The 22,993-nt window shown below is 38.3% G+C and overlaps 1 protein-coding gene across 1 annotated transcript; it reads left to right on the top strand.

Moving 5' to 3' along the window:
* The first annotated feature begins 897 nt into the window (after positions 1-897).
* LOC109043247 (pyridoxine/pyridoxamine 5'-phosphate oxidase) lies at positions 898-17,830 on the top strand. Its single transcript, XM_072303053.1, has 7 exons — positions 898-916; positions 5,857-5,943; positions 7,028-7,188; positions 7,413-7,512; positions 8,466-8,537; positions 13,392-13,594; positions 14,623-17,830. The coding sequence occupies exons 3-7, from the start codon at positions 7,082-7,084 to the stop codon at positions 14,747-14,749; spliced, it is 609 nt and encodes a 202-aa protein (XP_072159154.1). The 5' UTR covers positions 898-916; positions 5,857-5,943; positions 7,028-7,081; the 3' UTR covers positions 14,750-17,830.
* Positions 17,831-22,993: the final 5,163 nt, after the last annotated feature.

Genomic DNA, 22,993 nt, shown 5'->3' with positions numbered 1-22,993 from the left:
AGTTGCAAAATTGTTAACACTCCATTTAAATTCATTGAATATATCGATTCTAGGCGAGGCAGGCTGCCCGACCTAGAATCGATTTTTTAACATACATTTAAAAGGAGGAAAATCAGTGTTGCCAACCTTCAAGAATCGCTGCACTAAACGGGAGAGGTTCAGTGGCGTGGCTTGCTTTGCGACATATCGATTTATCTGCCACTTAAACCTATGGAAAAGGATCGATAAACATGGTGTTTGCAACCGTAACGAACACTTTAATAATCGATTTATTACCATAGCTTCAAATAGGGAAGTACCGATAATCGTTCACGCCTCGCCACTGGAGAGGTTGGACACGGTATAGAAACTTTAAACGCTTACATTGGAGGCTAAAGAGTGAGAAACCTCGCATCTCCATTGCAATGTTTCTAAATTTCCACTCCTGTTTTACTTTTTCGTGGAAAATCGAGCCAAATTTGTGGCTTGAAATTCATACGGGAAATTTTGCTGAAAGAGGAGAAAATTCAAGAGGGTTTTTAAGAAAATGCGTTGACTAATTTTCCAAAGAATAAAGAGAGTCTGACAGGAGGTTTGCAACGTCTCAAACGCAGATACACGGTTTCGCACTTTGGCCATTGACGTGTATGCTGATATGAGACGTTGAGGTTTATAAGTGGTTTCGTTGGTTTCCTCGGAAAAATTCCTCTCAGAAACACCTCCTCGTAATGTATATTGTAACGGAATAACATCAGCATTTGCAGTTTCAGTGAAAAGTTTCATGTTCGACCCAGTGCACTGAAAAAAAATTCACGGCATTTTTACCAAGGTCCGTTGGTACCTTTACCATCTCACTTTTTTTTACCAATTGTTTGTAATTTTAGCTAAACAGACTGGTGAGCTTACCTAAAAACCGGTATTTTTATTGTTTTTTCAGGTAAGAATACCACTTTTATTGGTAATCAATTCCTAACTTTGCCATTTTATCTCGGTAATTCTATCACAGTCGATAAAAAATATTGGCGTTTTTACCAAGGTCCAGTAAAATTACCGAGAAAGTTCAATAATTTTACCGAGAAATCTCGGTACCAATTCCATAAATGGTAATTTTACCAAGAAAAAACTGGGATCAAATAGAACCCTGCATTCTTGGTAATTTTACCCTTTTCTTAGTAAATACACCGATATTTTTTTTTCAGTTTGAGGAGGCGTGAGTGATCGATTATCGATATTCCCCCATTTGAAGCTGTGGCGAAGAATCGATTATTAAGGTGTCCGTTGCGAACACCCTGTGTATCGATCTGTTTCCATAGATTTAAATGGCAGATTAATCGATAAATCGAAAATCACGCCACGCTATTGGCTCGACCTCTTCCATCAGTGCTCGTTTCACTGAGCGACGAAGCTTCGCTAAACCAAGGTGCTTGGCTCTAAAGTGAAGTGGGTTGCTCCTTCAACTTGATCTTGTTGCAGTCTCCGAGAAGACGTCTTAATAAATCGCTAGACACTCTTTCCCTTTCCTACTGCATCACACCGCATATTAATGCATACTGCATCTCTCTCCCCGGCCGATTTCGACCGCTTTCCTTATTCGATGAAGTGCACCGCTAGGTGAAGGTTCTTTATTACCGTGTATCGATTGGGTATGCGTGCATCGTGCATGTTAACCGGTCGTGAACTTGAAGTGATTTGAGTCGGGGTCTGGTTCGAATCGATATTTTGGCATTCGATGTATTCGATTGAATCGGCTGTAAAAACTGGATGAAATCGGTGACGTGGTGTGCTTCGCGATGTATCGATCGATCTGTCATTTAAACCTATGGAAAAGGATCGATAAACAGTGAACACCTTGATAATCGATTCTTTACCGCAGTCTCGAATGGAGAAATATCGATAACTTATCGATAATCGGGTCCAGGCCCGAAAACCGACTCGACGCCAAAGCTTCGGTCGATGCGGACGCTTTGATTTTACACGCCTATTAAAGTCTTTAGTGGTGTAGCGTGCTTTGCGATGAGTCGATTGCTCTGCCGTTTAACCCTAAAGAGAGGAATCGATAAACAGGGTATTCGCAACGAACACCTCGATAATCGATTCTTTACCATGGCTTCAAATGGGGAATTATCGATAATCGATCATTTACGCCTTGCCACCGGATCTGTGGCGTGGCATGTGAATGATCGATTATCGATATTTCCCCATTTGAAGGTATGGTGAAGAATCGATTATTAAGGTGATCGCAGCGAACACCCTGTTAATCGATCCTTCTCTATAGGATTAAATGGCAGATCAATCGATGTATGTAAAGCACGTCACGCCACTGCACCGGATAATATATTTGTATTCTCTGAGGATGAGGAAATTTCTCCAGGTTCGAGCCCACAGAATCAGTAAAGGGGGGGGGGGGTGAGAAAAGAAGAAAACCTTCGGAGAGGTTTTCGAGGAGCTTAGGAGCTCCTTTTGAAAAATATTGAAAGACAAAGATGTAGTAAGAGATTTACCTATGAATTTTCCAGGCATTACTTCAGTTAACTCTTCTTTCAAAAGGTCCAGTATGACGGAAGTTTGCAACATTGCAATTTGGTATGCAGAGTTTTCTACTTCGCCGTCGGTGCATTTCTATACAGTTTTGCAGTATTCTTGACACTGATTTTGGTTACAATTTAGAAATGCTCGTTGCGGGAAAAGCGCCGAGATGGATAACATAACGACTCCCATTTTAGAGTGATTTGGTTTGCCCACCTTTCAAATTGAAGGCACTCCGCCAATATTCTTTGTAATTCACTAGTTTGTAATATAATTTTCGTTTAAAATGTTAACTCGTAGAGTGCGAAATCCCATTTTCTCAGCACTTGCAAAACCTCTTGATGCCTGTAATTTCTTTGAATTTTTATGTAAGTAATTGAAATACATGTATTTATTTTATCACATTCATCGTACTAATTGGAGCATACTAACTCAAAAATATGAGTTAAAAAATAAATGAAGCATAGAAAATTATGCAGGAACCTTGCTCATAAAAATGACCGACCTACTAATAGGAAAATAAACTAGCCGGTGACTGCTCAGGGTCAACAAACCGTCAACAACCGTAAATACACAATCATTGATGAAGGTCATGAAAATCCCTGTCTGTTGTTTCCAAGTCTCAATTAATCTCAAGTCTGCTGCGGGGAAAAAAAGCAGTGCTTATTTTGACCGACACATTAAGCATTCCAAACATCCGGTAGCCCTCATTTACATCAAAAAGGCGTAAAAAATTCTTCAAAAAAAGTAGAAAAAACACGTTTGAAAATAAAAATTTCTGAACTGCGACTCAAAATCGGACATCACTGTTGCCAAGTTTTGAATTTTAAACGAACAATTTTTTTTTTCAATGTGAAGCTATTATCCAACAGAGCATCACCACTATGCTGAAGAGAAACGTCGCCGTATGAGACTTCAGAGGAGTCTATTTTTTTCAATTTAAAACGGATTTCCCAGGAAACTTAGTGAATATTTTTCCTCGAATTTTAGATACTTTTCTTTGAAATTTCACGTAAAATATCTAAATATTTTAAGGGAATATGCATAGTTTTTCACAAAATTCAATATTTTGTGGAGAGAAATTCACACGGTCATACGGTGATTTTTCCCAGCACGGCTGATCAGTGGAGAATGAACTATTTGGTTAAAAAAATTAAGAAAAATCTGCTGATCGGCTGTAAGCAATTATACAATTTAAGAAATGGTTGGTGTCATTGATGAATGACTTAAAAAATGTAATGGATCTAGTTAAAAAACCGAATTTAAAATACATCCTCAAAAATTCTAAAATTCACAATATAAGACACTTTTCTACGGTATAAAATATGTTCTAAATAAAAGGTAGAAAAAGTATTTATTAATTTTAAATAAGTACGAACTTATAAGGTAGTAGTAACTGCTGAAATTTGGATCGATAACTAATGCGCGTATAAAAATTGAAGTGACTTTAATTAATAGATTCCTGCAAAAAGTGTCTGCACTACCGTAAAACTCATAGATGATCAAAATTTGATTCTCTAGATTCATCAGAAGGTGGCATCGACTAAATTGCTTTAAAAATAAAAAGAAGAAAGTTTGTTGACACTGAAGTGGAAATTCTGTCAACGAAAAACAGAAAAAGGACAAAAATTTGGGAGGGGGCTTTTCAAGGATTGTTAATGTCTCGACAACTCGACATTTTTCAAATTTATTTTGTGTGTTAGAGTCGCAATATAAACATCCAATGCGGAAAAATCTGTTTTAATCCCGCGAAAAATCGACCATAAATCTGAATAAAAGTGGATTCTTTTGAGCTTATACGACCGCCCCGAGGCGGTTCCGAATTTTCACCCGCTTTCCCCCTTTTTCTCTCTGCGGACAGGCACTTTGGAATCCCCAATTAAACATCTCATAATTATCTGGACTGAGTTTAGTGGAAAGGAATCAAGAGCGATGGCTTGTAACTAAAAGATCCTACCTCCATAAGGAACTCGACGGCAGGTATGTTGTTTCTTTCCATGAGCCAGAACAGTTGGTTCCTTTCTGTTAAACGCGGTCTGTACTACGAAGCATCTCCGAGGTTGTTTTGTGAGCTCTGAAAACGGGTAATCTGGAGCTCCTTTCGGGTTTGATTAATAACAACTAGAGAAGATTCTTGAAATGTCTACCTCAACCTGCCTCAACGGCCTGCCCTAACAGAAACTGGCTTGTCCAAAATGTCTCGGGAGAGATTTTGATATTTGCCTACGACCTCGCAGTTTCAATGAACCCCCTTCTTCTTCGTCTTTGCATTTTCTGTAGCCGATATCTCTTCTGTGGCTCCGTCTGTTTCTTTCCATCTCAATTTCAAGGGGAGTCGGGCATCTTAGCCCCGGGAATGTTAAAAGACCCATCTTCAACCAGTGGCGTGGCGTACTTTGCGGCATATCGATTGATTGCCATTTAAACCTATGAAAAAGGATCGATTACCGGGGTGTTTGCCATGAACACCTTAATAATCTATTCTTTATCACGGTCTCAAATGGGGGAAAATCGATAATCGATCATTCACGCCTCACCACTGTCCTTAACTTAACTTCTCTCAGACTCCACTGGGTCTTTTTATAAATATTGTTTGTTTGATTTCTCACATCTTCCTGAACATTTTAACACAGGATTCTTTCATTGGCGGATCCAGCAAATTGGCAACACTGTTTTTCCCCATTAAAACCTATGGAAATGTATCGATTTTTGGAGGGGCCAGGTGCCCCGACAAGAATCGATTATTTAACATTGGTTTAAATGGAGGGAATCCGTTGTTGCCGAATTGCTGGATCCGCCCCTGGATTCTTTGTTTTTATTGAAAATACGATTTCTGATCAATTTTATAAATACCTATTAACATAAAAAATGCAATAAAATTGGCATTCAAAGAGGCCTGAAAATTTTAAAAATCAATATGCTTGAAAACCCTCACGTTGAAGTGTGCAGAAAAATGGGGAAAATCAATCAAAAAAGAGTTTTTTGAAAAGGCTCACTAGAACCTAAGAAAAGGTACTTTTTGTGGGGGGAAAAATACATTAACGGAAAACTTAATATGAATTTTTGGTAAAAAAACAGTTGGTAGCCAATTTAATGGTACTACGCTTCAACTTTCATTCTCTTAAGAGCTTCTACCAACCAAACTAGTCATCAGAAATAAATGTTCTTGGTCTTGTTTTGCTCGTATGGATATGCACAAAAATGAGCCCAAAATACGAAATTTCGAAAATCGATGTCCGGCTCCTCTTGAAGGGCGCATGAAAACAGCCAATGTATCAATACAATGTGTGTGGTTCCATCAATCATATTTTAGTTTAATTGTCTATTTTGATTTTTTTTTTCTTTGTGCAGCTCGAGAAACAAGCTATACGATTGGCCAGCAGGGTCCCATCTGTGTTCCACTCACTGCGATATTCATCCATAGGTCTTCCCCAAGAGGTAGGGTATACAATATCAAAACAAACTAAAGAAAATTAAATACATACGGTAATGATTAAGTTCAATTTCTGATAAGTAGTAGCTCACTGTGATACATTAAACTTGACCTCGGATGATGCAAAATTGTTAGACTGCATGTCCAGTTCAGGTCAACGACCAAACTGCTACTAGCAGTAGGTATTACGTTTTCAGTGGGTAATCAATTAATCATCATACGCATTAATCGTATTTTTATAATCAATCATTTTAATATCATACCAATTACATTTGCATAATCAATCAACCAGTGCATAAATCATATTTTTAAGGGTTTCTCATCGCAAGAGAGGAAAGAAAAATGATATATAGCGTCACGCCTACTATTTAAGAATCCTACTGGTCTCAGTGCTAGAATAGTATGTGAGACCATTAGAATGGATTATTTATTTCTTTAGTTTTTCCGGTTTTTTTTTTTAATTTTTAATTTTCTCTTCTTCATTTACTGAATTCCAATTTTGATGTGACCTCTCTGAGCCATGTGCTTGTTTTCACACTCAGACCTCATTTTCAAAAATTAGCTTTTTCCTCACACGCTTTTGTACATTTATTTTCCTCAATTTACACTTGATCGTTACATCACTAATTTGTTCGGTGAAAATAAAGAATCTCAAAATTGTTTGTGTTGCCTTTAAAATTTGATTCAATGAAAAGTGATCCTCTTATCTCATGTTATAATTTTTTAATTGTTCTTTTGTGAAAACGTTTTACTGTATACTCATGTTAAAAACAAAAGAGTAAAAATAAACACGAAAAACACGCTTAATTGATTTTAATTTGTGGAAATGAATGTTTGGAGGACCACTAGTTTCGCCATCTCAGTTCTATTATGTAATATTTTGGCCGAGGAAGAATTATTTCAGTATGTATCTATTAATTGCGTGCACGCAAAGGAACGGGAAATAACTAAATTATCTCAAAAAAAAGAAAATAATAATGAAAAATATCTCATCCACAATGACGGTCTAAATTTTGCGGTCTTTCACAAGGAAATGCATGGTGGTTTATTTAGTATCAAAGCTAACAAATCAAACAATTTTGCTCACAGAAAGTTGAACCGAGTTTTATTCCGACCGATTCAAATCTCCACCGTATTGAACCAATGAGCAAACACCCTATGGAACTCTTCAAAGCATGGTACGGAGATCACGTTCAGCTCAACCCTAACAACCTGATGGCGAACGTTCTATCTCTCTCAACAGCTACCAAGTGAGTATAGTTTCATCCTTTTGTGCTATAATAGATCACAAATAGAACTGATTAATAGACAGTGCATATGTCCGAACGGGGAATCATCACGCAATTTTTTTAAGTTTTCAAGTTTGTAACCGATTTCATGTCTCGAGCATGTACATTTTACAAACGTGCCGTAAATTTTTTTTAACGAAAGTTGCTCCTTTAATCTTGTAATTCTCATTATTCTGTTTTTCTAGGTCTGGACGCGTAAGCAATAGAACTCTCATTCTCAGACGACTGGATGAGGACGGGTTCGTCATTATGACGGACGGTAGAAGCAAAAAGTCAGCAGAGTTGGTGAGTATGTTATTTGGTTAATGGATAAGTTCAGTGAACAGAATTGTCAGAGAGACCTGCTACAGAAAAAATACATTAATTTTTTAAAAATTTTGTATCTTTGCGATGTGGTCAATTTCTTAATCTATGGATGTTTGATAAAAAAAATCAAAAAATTTGAAAAATTAACTAGAGAATAATGAGTTAATTTTCTGCTGACTTCTGTCCATAATACTTGACACGTTTGGTTGGTCTTGGTTGGTATAAATACGTTTTATTGAAGGTTACTTAACAAAACACGGTCATGAACACCTCAAAAAAGGAAGTTTGATACAGAAAGAGGGTAGTATTACATCAAAGAAGGGCTAGAAAAAGATAAATAAATAGGAAGGGGGGAGGAGAAATTTGAAACAAATAAAAAAAGACATATGAACGAATTACACTGGAAAAAAAAACACATTGGATCTAGAGTCCAGACTCTTAAAAACATCGACAAGAAAAAATACTCTTGTTTCAATCAGATTTAAGCTTAAATCAAGAACCAATCCTCTTAATTTGGGCGGATTCCTTTTGATTTAAGCTTAAATCTGCTTGAATCAAGAGTCCTTTTTCTTGTCAATGTTTTCAAGAGTCTGGACTCTAGATCCAATGTGGTTTTTTTTCCAGTGTAAAGTCGGAGATTAGTCTGTTCAAAAAAAAAAGCGCATTAAAGCAAAAGGCTGTTTGATAATAAGTTTTCCTATTCATCTTTTCCGTTTTTTGAGATTCAAGGATAATCTACTGGTTATGGACCACTCTATTTGAGATTACCAATGATATCCATGTTTATTTGTTGATCGTTGCATCTCTCTGAAAAACAAGCAATCAAAATGTATTCAATTCATGGGTAAATGCGCAGACCACTTCTAGCAGTCAGCCAATACGTATACAAAAATATTTTCTTTTAAATTTGTCTCAATTCTTTTTTTTTCAAGGCTGAAAACCCGTTTGCGGCGATGTCATTTTTATGGTTGTGCATGAAAGGACAAGCGTGTCTTTCCAGACAGGTGAGGAAGAAGTACTTCTTACATTTTTCGAGCAGACCCCTACTCTGCAATACTTAACAGGAGATTGCCAATCAGTATCACGGAATGTATTTTTTACCTTAAAACGGAAAATAGCAATTTATACTCTTTGAGAGATTTTTATTGCATTTCGATACCAATTTTGCAATTGCCATGCAAAATCATGCATTTTTCCCAGAAACATTGAGTTTAGAATAATTTACACACAGGCGACCACCCTTTCACTGTGCAATGCTTAATTATTGATTGTAAGCCGTTAAGCATTTCACAGTTGCATAGTTGTTCCCTAAAAATTGCATCTGAATTGCTTCGCCCTTCAAATATGAAACGTTGACAAATTCATACTTTCAAAAGCTCAGCCGATAGGGAGCGTTTCTTAATTCCAACCTACCTCTTGAATTTTAGTATTTAGTGGCAACAGCTTAACGACAAGAAGGGGGAGAGGGGCCTAACATATTTACAATAGATTAATCTGTGATACCTTTATTTGGACGTATTTCTACCAAACAGACCTATGTGGCGATGAGAAATGTGGGGTGTGCTCTAGAAATCTGGATAAGAAGCAATGTAAAAGTGGGCGTGGTTCCTTTTGAAGAATTGGAAAAGCGGGATATTGCATTCTATCAAAGAGACCTATGTGCAGCTGAGTGCGGAACTCATGAGCCGCGGGCATGGCAAGAGAGCCTTGTGGACAGGGCTCATGAGTTTATGCGGAGGCGGGCGGACGGCGGCGACCGCGGAGACCGATCTCGTTGCCGCTGACGTCACTGGCGCTTTATTATTCTCATTCACTCTTACGGCCAGAGACTAACGAGCACACCCCATATTTCTCACTTCCACATACAGGGTGTCCCAAAAGTCCCTTCCACCCCCTCTAAAATTTTAGCTAATTAATATTTTGAAACGAAACTTTGGGGATGTTCATCGATCAATGTAAGCTACTTTTGGGGGCCCCCAAAATTTTCGGGGCCCCCCATGGGGAGGGGCTGCGGACCCCAACTTTTTTTTTTCAAATGGCAACCCCTATCTTGTGATACCTCATTCGAAAGAGCATAAAAAACTAAGAATTTTGGCGCAAACCGCAGATCAATATCTTAATTTTTGACCAAGTTATGATAGGTCAAAGGTCAAATTTGACCTATTTTCAAAAAATTATAACTCCGGTTCAAATTATCGTAATGAAAAAAATAAAACGGGAAAATTTACCACATTGTAAGCACTTTTAAGGAAAAATCACAGAAATTACTTCAAACTAATTTTAAGGGGGGTTTCGGACCCCCAAATACGCCAATTCAAAGGTCATTCAATTTTCCCGCGAAATAAGCCAATTTCCCCCAGATTTGCCTCCACACTAGTTCAGTAAGGTCAAAATCAGTTCAACATTACGTTGGCAAGTCCCCAAATTTCGGGAAAAGTTAAAAAAAACGAAATTAAAGGTGATTAAATTTGACCGCTATAAATTTTTTTTTTAACTTTTCCCGAAATTTGGGGACTTGCCAACGTAATGTTGAACTGATTTTGACCTTACTGAACTAGTGTGGAGGCAAATCTGGGGGAAATTGGCTTATTTCGCGGGAAAATTGAATGACCTTTGAATTGGCGTATTTGGGGGTCCGAAACCCCCCTTAAAATTAGTTTGAAGTAATTTCTGTGATTTTTCCTTAAAAGTGCTTACAATGTGGTAAATTTTCCCGTTTTATTTTTTTCATTACGATAATTTGAACCGGAGTTATAATTTTTTGAAAATAGGTCAAATTTGACCTTTGACCTATCATAACTTGGTCAAAAATTAAGATATTGATCTGCGGTTTGCGCCAAAATTCTTAGTTTTTTATGCTCTTTCGAATGAGGTATCACAAGATAGGGGTTGCCATTTGAAAAAAAAAAGTTGGGGTCCGCAGCCCCTCCCCACGGGGGGCCCCGAAAATTTTGGGGGCCCCCAAAAGTAGCTTACATTGATCGATGAACATCCCCAAAGTTTCGTTTCAAAATATTAATTAGCTAAAATTTTAGAGGGGGTGGAAGGGACTTTTGGGACACCCTGTAGGTCTGTTTCGTAGAACTACGTCCATTTAATGGTTCTGATATCAAAACACGGAGGACGATCAAAATTGTTTTTCTAAAATTTATTTTTTTAGCGGCAGTGTCTCGAAGTTGATGGTTGAAATTTTAGTGAGGGAGTATTTTCATCTTAATGTGCTGGTTACACGCTCAATTTCCATCAATTTCCGATCAAATGGTGACTGGTGCGCACCATCTACCATCAAATTTCTGCGGCCTGCAAAAATTTGATGGTAGATGATGGAGCTGTGGGGCTCATCCTTCATCTGATTTCCACATAACCGTGCTTATTTCATGCTTATTTCAATCAACACGCTGTTTTAATTAATTTTACTCATCAATCCAGATAACTCTCGACCGCCATCTTGGTCATCATTTTGATCGGAATTTGACGGAAATTTGAGCGTGTAACCAGGCCACAACGGTGCTCATCCTCCTCGGGGAACTTAAAAACGGGCTTACATAAAAAACACACAAGCGCTTTCTGATACGAACGTATTAGAGCTTTCCCGCTGTTTGGATTGAAAATCACTACGTCTCTTTTCCTATTGGTCAGGAAATATATACAATTTAATTTGTATGTGTTATGGCACTGAAAACAAAATCGGTAATGTGAACCGAATCGGTGTTCCATGTCATTCTAAATATTCGGTTTGTCAAATTGAACTTTCGGTTAGTGTAATCGAACGTTCGGCATTTATGACCGAACTGGGCCGCACAAGATCGGTTGCACTCACCGATAGTTCGGTTTGACAAACAGAAAATTCAGTTTGACGAACCAAATTAGTTGGGATCGGTAATACAGGATTGCGCGAAAGTTCTAAGAAAATATATGAGAATTGCGCAAAAAAAGCAAAGAGATTGCACGAGTAGAAACCTTAACATTTCCTACAGAAATGCGCGAATTTAAAATGAAGATAATTTCAGGTAGAAGTTTGTCAAAACAGGAAACAGTTGGAAAATAAACGCATTAAGTTAACGCCAGTTTAGGTTAGTTTGTTGACAAGTCATCGATGTCTTACCTCCTGATGATACATGAAGTGAAAAGATTGAAAAATGGTCGTGATTATAAAGAACTTTCCTAATTATTCTCGAAAAAAAAATTTAATCGGGAGAAACGAGGCAACGTGTTCATAGCATGTTCATAGAATGTTCATAGCATGGCCAATGGGCCTTTTAAGTTCTATCATTCGATGCCGCGATTATTCTAACGCGAGTTCGAAGAATTGCGCCAAACACGGTGTGGTCGGCGTTAAACATATATTAGCGCCTGCAAGACTTCAGGAACACTTCACGCATTGCTTCAAACGGTGCGGTCGGCGCCAGCCCATAATAGCGCCTACAAGACTGCGTGAATACTTCTCGCATTGCACCAAACGCAGTGCAGTCGATCAGTTGACTTGAAACCCATATTAGCGCCTACAAGACTAGTAGGAATGCTGTAGGACTGCGTGTCATCATCTTGACTCTCTCCTCCAGTTTTTACCATAATTAATAAGAAAATACGATTCTCATTGTAACGATTCAGGAACTCGGATGATATCTAATTTTTTCTTTTTGTTCACATTAAAGGATCATATAACGAACGAAAATATCGCGTCGAAATTTTCGATACTTTTATTTGAGATCATTCAGATTTTGCAGAAACTTTTCAGAAAAACTGTGTGTAATTTTTAAAAAAACATTTATTAAAAATAAAGCATAAAAAAGGTGCATGACGTTGCAATCAGAGATAAACGCACGGTTTCTTTTGGGTGCACTCGTCCATCCGTCCACTCATCTCTCAAAAACTTGAACATGGTTGTTCTACGATTTTTTATGTGTAGTTCTTTTCAGAGGATGGCGGCCGCGTAGCGGCCACAGACCCCTAGTTCACTTTTTAAATGTCTATGAAAGCTCTCTGAGCCATTCCTGCTGCGAAGGATATCTATCGAAGAGAGACATGCCCGTAAGTGAGGAGGGAATGAACAGTCGTTCGTGATGTATTTATCTACCACAAACTACCAAGGTTGCCAGATTAACGCTCCCTTGTTAAATATTGCATATTCACGCAAACATGTGAGTCTTCAGTACCAGAAAAATTCACGCGATCCTATGCGTATGCATCTCCAAAAAGGTAAAAAAGGTGACATTCGTGCAATCCTATCGTGGCCGTTGGGATGATATAGAACACCGAACTTTGGTACATATGATGGAAATTTTTTATCAGTATACTGCTTGCTGTACTGAAAAAAAATCTCGGTATATTTACTAAGAAAAGTGTAAAATTACTAAGAATCTAGGGTTCTATTTGATCCCAGTTTTTTTTCTTGGTAAAATCACCAATTATGGCATTGGTAATTTTACCGAGAAATCTCGGTAAAATTATTGAACTTTCTCGGTAATTTTACTGGACCTTGGTAAAAACGCCAATATTTTTTATCGACTGTGGTAGAATTATCGAGATAAAATGGCAAAGTTACCGGGAATTGATTACCAATAAAAGAGGTATTCTTACCTGAAAAAAAAACAGTAAAAATACCGGTTTTTAGGTAAGCTTGCCAGTCTGTCTTGGTAAAATTACCAATAATTGGTAAAAAGAAGTGAGATGGTAAAGGTACCAATGGACCTTGGTAAAAACGCCGAGAATTTTTTTTCAGTGTGCAATCCTATCGCAGCCGTTGGGATGATATGGAACACCGAACTTCGGCACATATGATGGAACTTTTTTATCAGTGTATTGTTTGCTGGTAATCATTCTTTCCTTCTTAATTAAGGTGTGATCTCAAATTTTAGGTGAGGATTGAAGGGAAAGTGGAAGCGCTGGATGAGTCCAACTGGATTGACATCTACGAGAAGGAACCGTTGTTCTGCAAAATTCGAGCTCACATTTGTAACCAGGGCCGAGAAGTGGAGTGGAGAGATCTGAAAAATCACCACGACCAGCTCTTGAAGGAGGTCGAAGAAGGCAACAGAGAATTGGAAAAACCTGCTCACGTGTAAGTTCACTTGACCAATGAAGAGTATCAAACGATTGCTGAAGTGCGAAACCTCGTATCTCCTTTTCGGATGTTGCAGACTTCTTCTGCCGTGCTAAGGAAGAACGCCGTATGAGCATTCGAATGTTACCAAATTTCCTCTCAGAAAATATCAATTTTCGAAGAAAGTTATGAATATTTTTCCTTGAACTTTTCCGACTTTTTAGATCAAATTTCAAACAAAATCCTTCAAAAAATCGGAGGAGAAATATTCACAAATTTTTCTGACAATTCGTTATTTCTCGAAGGAGATTTGGCAACGCCTGATAGCTTATACAGCGTTCTTCCTTAGCATAGCAGTCTTGTTATGCTGAATTTTTCTTTGGAAAACTAATTAACATGTTTTCTCGAAAACTTCTCTATGGTGCTTCTCTGTTAGCAGAATATTTTGTGTTTTTAAGCTACAAAGTAGGCTTGTTTCTTTGGTCCTCGTAATGGAGATAAGTAAAAGCACATCGTAAAATCGCGATGAACATACGTGGTTTCGCACTTTGGCCATCGATAATATACTGTTTTGGACACTTACCGTACCATGCAGTAGAGGTATACAGCTTTGAAAAATGTTGAAGTGCATAAAAGCGTGATCCCTAGTCTTGAACAACCGCTCCTTTCAATCAATCTCTTTATTTCATTTGTCTGTAGATTTCTCTACCAATTTCAAAAATCAGCCCGCAAAATTGTATCGTTTAACATTTTCAGCAGCAAAAACTTGAAGCTTAATTTCAAACAGTCTAATGAACCGGTTACAGGCAAGTGCGGAGTTCATAGTCAAGATTAACTTCATTCGGAGCGCCTTCAATTTTTGTCATACTTCACGCATTGCCGCAAGGTTAAAATAGTTGCATCCTCAATGTTGTAGGATTTTCCTATCTACTCGTTTTGAAGGGCGAGTGGAAAGTGTGCATCTTATCCGTCATTTTTTCTTCCGTTCTTTGAGTGTATGATCGTTCCACACGCAAAAAGTAACCTGACGATTTTGGTGTTCACAGAGTCGCCTACAAGCTCCACCCAGACATGATAGAGTTCTACGAGTCGTTCGGTCTGACGATCGGCGACCGACTCCTCTACCGGAAACAGGACGATAATTCGTGGAGAGTGTCCCGTATCGCCGCCTGAATCCATCGACCCACCTAGCAAAGGAGCTCATCCTACAACGAAGCGTCGTCGACGGCCCAAACGTTCGTCCACGACCGAAACCTTCGCCAACGATCCACCTATTCGTCGACGATCCCACTATTCTCTCGTGCCAAATCCACGTTCGCTGTAGCCAGCAATGTCGATCAGTTGCGAGGCGTGAATGATCGATTATCGATGTTTCCCCATTTGAAGCTACGGCAAACAATCGATTATTAAGGTGTTCGTTGCGAACACCCTGTTTATCGATCCTTTTCCATAGGTTTAAATGGGGAAACATCTATAATCGAAGCACGCCACGCTACTGATGTCGAATAACCTAGAGAGTGGGGTGAGATCGTCGCCTGCCAAACAGAAGAACGTAACTTAATGCCACGGTTGCAAAATTTACTTAAAAACTAATGATTTTACGAGAACATACCAATGCAATTTTGTGCCCAAAATATTTCAGATTTCGTCGTTTTCCAGACGAGGAAGGTAGCGCCGTTCCAAGGTTGCAAAATTTACTAAAAAATTCAATTTTTTTACAAAAATGTACCATGGGACACTTTTTTTTGGTTGAAAAATTGTCTAAATTTTGCATAGAATTAGAAGAAAAATCAGCGAAATCTTCAATTAGAAATTCCCCAAATGCTCCCTGTATAATTGCAGTTTGTATTGGGAACTTCGGATACGTTGCAATGAAGTTGGGTTTTTTTCTTGAGGAAAACGACGATTTTTGAATGAGATCTGGAGAAAAATCTGTGAAATTTCCAATTAGAAATGTCCAAGATTCTCCTGGTAAAAATTCAATTTGCGAAGAGAGATTTGGCAAAATTGTAATATAGTTACTTTCTTCTGTGAAGGAAATTACGAATTCTGCGAATAATTGATTTTACGTTGATTTTTCGCTAACCTGTAAAAAGTGCCATCGAATAAACGATGGAGTCGAACTGAAAGAACGCGATCAATACCGTACTTAGAACACGTGAATTGCAGTGGCGTGGCGTGAATGATCGATTATCGATATTTCCCCATTGAAGCCATGGTGAAGAATTGATTATTAAGGTGTTCGTTGCGACCACCCTATTCATCGATTCGTTTCCATAGGTTTAAATGGCAGATCAATCGATACATCGCAAAGTACGCCACGCCACTGGTGAATTGCGCAAGGAGATGATGTGACAGCAATTGAACAAGAAAAATAGAAGGCGGGAGAATAAGGATTGTTGTTTGGACCAAATTGTTGGGTTGAATGGTCTTTCCTAATTAATTGTGGCTGGATCTCAATTTAATGAGATGCGGCAGGAACAAGATACGGTCTGCCGCAACCTAAGTTGAGATCTAGCCCCAACTAATTATAGAAATGATCATTTCATCTGTGGTTGGGCCCCTAAAGTTAAGGTGCAGCCACACAGTTAGCGACGGCTGACAACACCTTGCTTTTTTCCTAAATGATTTTTTCTGGCTATTTTATCAAAGCATCCATCGGCCAAATCTTTCTCAAATGGGCCAAACAAGTTAGTATTTTCTTGCGTGATCCGTTCCAATTGCAGGTATGGTCAAACTGACTTTCTGTGAATTGCCCAATTTGATTGAATAATAGGTATGAGAATTATGGACTTATTAACCTGATAGACTGGATTAATCGCCCCAAATCACAGTAACTGTTTCTCACAATGCCTAATTTCCTTGCAGTGCCTCAAAACATTTTTACAAGTGAAAAGTTAAAAGTCTGATATGTTTTTTAGATATTCCCCCTAAAAAACCCAAGTCTGGCTTCTTCGTTTTTTTCGTTTTTACTATTCCTCGTCTTGTCTCACTGGGTTATTATGAGTTTTGAATTGTAAATTTACTAAAAAAAAATAGTGTGCAATTATCATAGCATTTAATTAGGTCTATAGTATTATATTCATTTTTGTGCCTGTAGGTTAGGTAATCTCTTTTTTATTCCTAAGTTCCAGTCTAAGATTAAAAGTGTAGGTAAAAATTAAGTCATACTTGCGTCAATTTTCACATACTTAAAGTATTTAAGCTTTCAACATGCCTCTTTATCACGATAAGGACCATCTACCTTCGCTTGGAGAGTTTGCATGTATTATCTCATTTGCATTTTGATGGTGAAAGGAAAAAACAGATATCTCGATTGGATTGTTTCACAATTTTCCCTCGTCTTTTACTTACGCGTTATTTGTTTCAAAAGAACATGAACTCAACATTCTGTAAACAATTTTCAGAAAATATTTTAGAAATGACACATAACACGGTAAACAATGAAATTGCAGATTTAACAATTTTGTCGGTGAAATAGGTGTCCGACATATTTAAATGTAGATTCTGCAATAAAAAAATGCAAATTTAATCACCCCTTTGGTTAAATTAGCTTTCCACTATTGTAAACTGTACATGTGGAACTTGCCGGATATATTTTTTAGCAAATTAATTGTTAAATCAGCAATTCATTTTTTCCGTGCATAATAACCTGATAGAAATGTTTTTGTCATCGATTATCTGTTATCCCATAGGAAAGAAAAACACCGCTGGAAATTTCAAATTTTTCAAATTGAGATATTTGTTTTTCCACTTTCATTGCACGCTCATTGCAACAACATAATGTTTAAAAATTGCATGAAACTACCTCGACAGAAAAATTAAGTCACTGCGCACCAGTTAAGAGGAGTCTGTTCTATAGTCATATAGGAAATATTTATGCCAAAAGGAACTTTGTCTCACGCAAACGCCATACACATAGTCCCTTTTTGTATGAATACATCCATAGGTATTAACCATTAAGTGTGATTCAAGTTATAGTTTTAACGTGCCTCCACGGTACGATTTTTTAGCACTCGCCAAATCCTGTGCACTTAATTTATGCGATATAATTCTAATTTATTATTTACAAAATCTCCTTTCAAAAAGTGACGATTTTATAGTATTAGCGACGTGTTTGTAACTTCTCCTCCTCCTCCTCTGCTGCTTGCTTTTTCACGTTTTTACTCTCCTGATTCGAACTCTATTTCAAAGTCTTATCATTGTTATCACAAGCAACATTTTTCAATAAATTTATAGCCAGTAAACACAAAATTAATTTTAATTTTATTCATGACTCTATGATAATAAACTCGACCCTGGATCCAAGAATTCACCCTGTTCTTTTAAACTCGGAAGATGATTTTAGAAAAAGCCCTGAGTAAAATTGCGTTTCCTGTAAAATAAAACAGAGGATTAAATACTGAGATTGAAAATCCCTTTTCCGGAAAAAAACTCCATTCCCAATTATCCGCACAGAGAGACGTTTCCTGTTTGATCAATAGTAATTCCTTCTGAATATGCCGCAACAGCAACTACTGGTTGACACATCAGGAAATCCTCTTGTTTTAAACGTATTCCTGTTATTTCAAAGAGACGTCCTGCCGTTTTCAAGAAATTACTGACTGACTCAACGAGATTCCTATCGTGGTGTATTTAAAAGGATCATTCCTCTCAGTGTGGGTTTTCTTGATCCCAAACATTCTTTTGGTTGATCATTTCTTCTCTAGAATGAAAGTAGAAGGAACACCCTTAAAATATCCTGTCGCGCATGTGAAAAAGAGATTACAATTTTATCTCTTGTGAAGCAGAAATTGCATCGCTAAAATAAGAAGGCACGCTTTCGTTCCTGTGGGGTGGGCATAGCAATATAATGGAGGGACCATTTTGCAATCTTTGTGTTATCATTGCCAGATTGTGCTGAAAAGTCAGCACATTTCTCTATTTAGCTCAATGTTTCAAATCCAGATATTTTCATCTGTCATCCTTGTCAACCTCCGTGGCCGAGGTGCAATGTATGATGCAATTATGTCAACTTCGATGTGGCTAAAATTGCATAACCGACCATTTGAAGGCAAACAAAAAGGATTGCATTTTTGCCAGTATACTCAGCTTTTGCTTTTGTTTTTAAAATTTAGAGACGGCAAAATATCTTAGAAATACAACCTTCGCCACTTACATCATCACATCATCATCTTGTGTTTAGACGTGGCGAGATATGATGAGCATAAGTAAGTCAAAAGAGGAACATGTGCGTAACACTGAGGTATTTTTTGAATATTGGTGACCGTCTGAAGGAAGAGAAACCTCGGTGCCTAAAATTTCAAAGTAGACCTAATAATATCATTGCATAGAAGAGCTGGTCTTGCAAAAATGTCATGGCAGAACAATCACCTAACGATGACAAACCGAACCCGCATAGTGACACTATCAATTATGCAGCTCAATAAACGCTATTTTGAGGAAAACTGATACAATCGGCCAACGTTCAAGAAAGTCCAATCGAAACGCAAGTGTCTGCCGTTTATTGGTACACGAATAAATTAAGTTGCCTGTATCTCATTATTGAGAAATATCACAGAGTGTTCTTCCGTAGGAAACTCTACCTCCAATTTTTACCAAACTCAATAAAAATTTCTCTCCAAAAATTTACCACCATGAACTTGATTCCCCTCCTTGAGAACGTCGTAACAAAAAAATCACTGCGTAAGATTTCCGAATCCAAATATCGGAGAAGCAATGGTAGGGTAAAATGAACAAAATTTTGCAATTTGGAACTATAAATTCTAGCCGGTTTTGAAAACAACGTAAGTGCCATTAGTTTCCTAACGCACATAAGTGTTTTTCTAGAAGACCCAGAGTTTATAGTTCCAAATTGTAAAATGTAGTTCAATTATTCGAGTGACTTTATTTTTAATTAAAAAGAATAATCACGCGATACAAGTAAAAGCGTTGACCCCAACATCCAGTGTTGCATGCATTGGCGATTCTCACAAATTGGCAACACCGGGTTGTCCATTTAAATGCATGTAAGAAAGCCGATATTTGTGGAGGTGGTCAGCTTCACCTAGAAGCGATTATGCATAGAATAGCGATTATAGAAGAAAAACAGGGTTGCCAGCTTGCAAACATCGCTCCATCGATTACGATTTTTGAGTGCTCTCGACCGGATTGGGACCATAGTGCGCCGCGCCGCCGCGCTGACGGCACCGTGTTTGGCGCAATGCGTGAAGTATTCTGACAGTCTTGTAGACGCTGCGAGTTTCACGCCGACCGCTGCTGAACGCACTGTGATTGACGCAATGCGTGAGGTATTCACGCAGTCTTGTAGGCGCTATCCGTTTTACCGCAATGGCCGTACTCTGTTTGATGCAATGCGTGAAGTATTCGTGCAGTCTTGTAGGCGCTAATATGTGTATAGAAGAGAGAGATCATAATATCTCCTCACCGCTCGATAGCGGTCAATTTATTGACACTATTAGTCGTACCTTTACTGTAGGAACTATCCAATTTAGATACTATTGGCTGTAAGTCACAGAAAAGCAATATATACATCGCTAAACTCTCATTTATAATATTTATAATATTCGAAGGGGGCATGTATTTTTATTGTTTAGATCTAATTCGGTGTCACGGCGAGTCTCAATGTTGACGCCACCACTCCACTCATTGCATCTCTGTAGGATTTAATCAAAGGAAGAACGATGACATCTGCACCAGTGGTGAAGCGTGAAAAATCGATTATCGATATTTCTCCATTTGAAACTATGGAAAGAATCGATTATCAAGGTGTTCGTTGCGAACACCTTCTCTATCGATCAAATTCCATAGGTTTAAATGATGGATCAATCGGTATATCGCAAAGCACGCCATTCCCCTGATCCGCACCCGGTGATACCATTGTAGTAGCTGATATGTGACGCAGCACTGATATAGTCCATTAATTAACGGACTTTACCCATTTGAGAAATCTGAAAACATAGTTTTTGATCTAATTTTCAAACTTTTTGGGTTGCAGTCCATAAGCTTAAAGAAATCCATAATAAAAATCCACCTTCCGAATGGGTCGGTTGCGCTGGTCTCAGAATCGTGTTTTGATACGTGATTCTTGTAGATTAACTAAATATAGGGCTAAATATAGGGGCTAAAGCAAGGGTGTTGCCTCTCCCCCACCATGTTTAAAATATACTTAGAACATGTACTGCGTGAATGGAAGAAAAAATGTTCCGCCGCGGAATGGGTGTCCCTCTGAATGATGAAGAAACTCTTTACACGTTATGCTTTGCTGATGACCAAGTACTTATCGCCCAAGATCAGGATGATGCTGAGTACATGACTCGAAAGTTGGTGGCTGAGTATCGGAAATGGGGCCTCGAGGTGAATGTCAGCAAAACCGAGAAGTTGACCGTTGGCGGGAATCAGCAAAGTATAGAATTGGAGGATGGGCGGCAAATTGGAAGCTGCGATATTTACAAATATGTAGGAGTGTTTCTAACCCAGGATGGAAGACTGGACCAGGCCATCAAGAAGAGGAATATGCAGGGTTGGAGGGCAATCGCTATGTTAAATGGAGTCCTTTGGGACCAAAGGATTTCCAAAGAGAACAAAAGAAGGATCTACAACGCGATTGTCAAGAGCATAGTAACCTACGGGTGTGAAGTATGGCCAATGAAACAGCGGACCCGGGAGGTTTTAGAGGCAACAGAGATGGACTTCTGGCGTAGATCCGCTGGTATTTCCAGAAAGGATCGCGTCAGAAATGAAACGGTACGGGAGATCATGGATGCCAAGCAGACCATCGTGCATGACATGAAAAAACAACTAATTTGGTATGGTCATGTCCAGAGAATGGCAGGAGACAGGTTGCCGAAGAAGGTCCTTGACTGAGTTCCTCCTCTGAAAAGACGCAGAGGGCGCCCAATGAAAGGTTGGAGGGAAGGGATTGAAGCGGAAATGTTAAGGTGCTCAATCCCCCATGATTTGTGTTTGAAAGAGAGCAGTGGAGGTTAAGAGTCGTAGAGCGCGAGGGAGTGCTGTAAAGCGACTTATATGTATGTACTAAAAATAGCATAAGATCTGTCCAAAAAGCAACTTTCTACGTTGAATATCAACTAAAATATCGCACTTTGAAAAATTCGGTCTATGACGTCATCCACCGTAGTAGTGACACCCTTAGTTTCTTCCACCTTACTTTCATTGGTCAGGGAAACACGCATTTGCAGTGGTTACTCAATGTGTAACTTGGCGGATGAAAGCAAGGTGGAAGAAACCAATGGTGTCAATATCACGGTGGATGACGTCATGAAAACGAATTTTTCATAGTGCGATATCTCGGTTAATATTGAACGTAGAAAGTTGCTGTTCGGCGGCAAAAATCAAGTATCCAAACACGATTCTGAGACCGCAGTGCAACTGACCCATTGACTAATCCCGTCCCAAAAACACAAACAGTGCAAGTATGAGAACTAAGAGGACATTTTGATATTTTGAGCACGACTGCAAAAAAATAACACACAAGCTCAAACATCGAAGATATCATAGGTACCCACAAGTACGCTTTTAAAAACCAACATCGACGCAATTTGTAAAATATGGAGTGAATTTGTGTTACTCATTTATTTCAATTTTTGTATTCATCTGTCATTATCGTATATATGTTATCTCTCACAGCCTTTAACATTTTTTTTTAGCCGCAAAAATTTAACAATTCTTGTGTGTTTATCTTTTTAGCTTTTTTTTAATCAGTTATTTTCATTCAAACCCAAGTTAATCCAGCCGTAGGCACTGATTTTCATATGAACACATTACATCTCTTTGATATTAAAAATCCAATCAGGAAACAACAGCCTTCATAAGACCTGTTTTTTCCTTCCTGGATATCCAGGAATGAAAAACTGGAAGCGAAGCAAGTCAAAAACGCCTTGACAGCGTTTTAGGCCGCACAGGAGTAATGCATGTTGCGCGCCAACATTTTGCGGGCGAATAGAGGGAATTTGACTCACATGGTTCACCGATGGCTGGTGGTGGTGCGACGAGACAACATCCGAAAATCTGACTTACATAATAATGTATTTTTATTCCACCTTTGAGCCTAAAATTTGGGTTAATATTGCGTTTTGAAGCGTGACAGGTTTATCTTTTAGTCAAGTAGTCACCAATACGTGTGCTTCGTTGACTGTCATTTATTTTTACAAAAACGACTGGTAATTTTTATTTCCAAACTTTCCCTGAGGCGTGTTCCACCGTGTTTCCACGATTCGCAAAAATGCTGGCAATTACGAAAGAGATAAGATAAAACTAATCTCTGCAGTTAAATTTGTTTTATTTACATATTTTATAAATTATTTTACAGTGCTTTGAAACAAGAACAGCGCGAGTGAATGTAATAAACCCCGCAATACACCCGCAAATAACTTACCGTATAAACGAGAAAAAGAC

This window comes from Bemisia tabaci, chromosome 8 (genome assembly GCF_918797505.1).
Source record: "Bemisia tabaci chromosome 8, PGI_BMITA_v3".
Taxonomy (NCBI): Eukaryota; Metazoa; Arthropoda; class Insecta; order Hemiptera; family Aleyrodidae; genus Bemisia; species Bemisia tabaci.
This window is presented reverse-complemented; position numbering and strand designations above follow the sequence as displayed.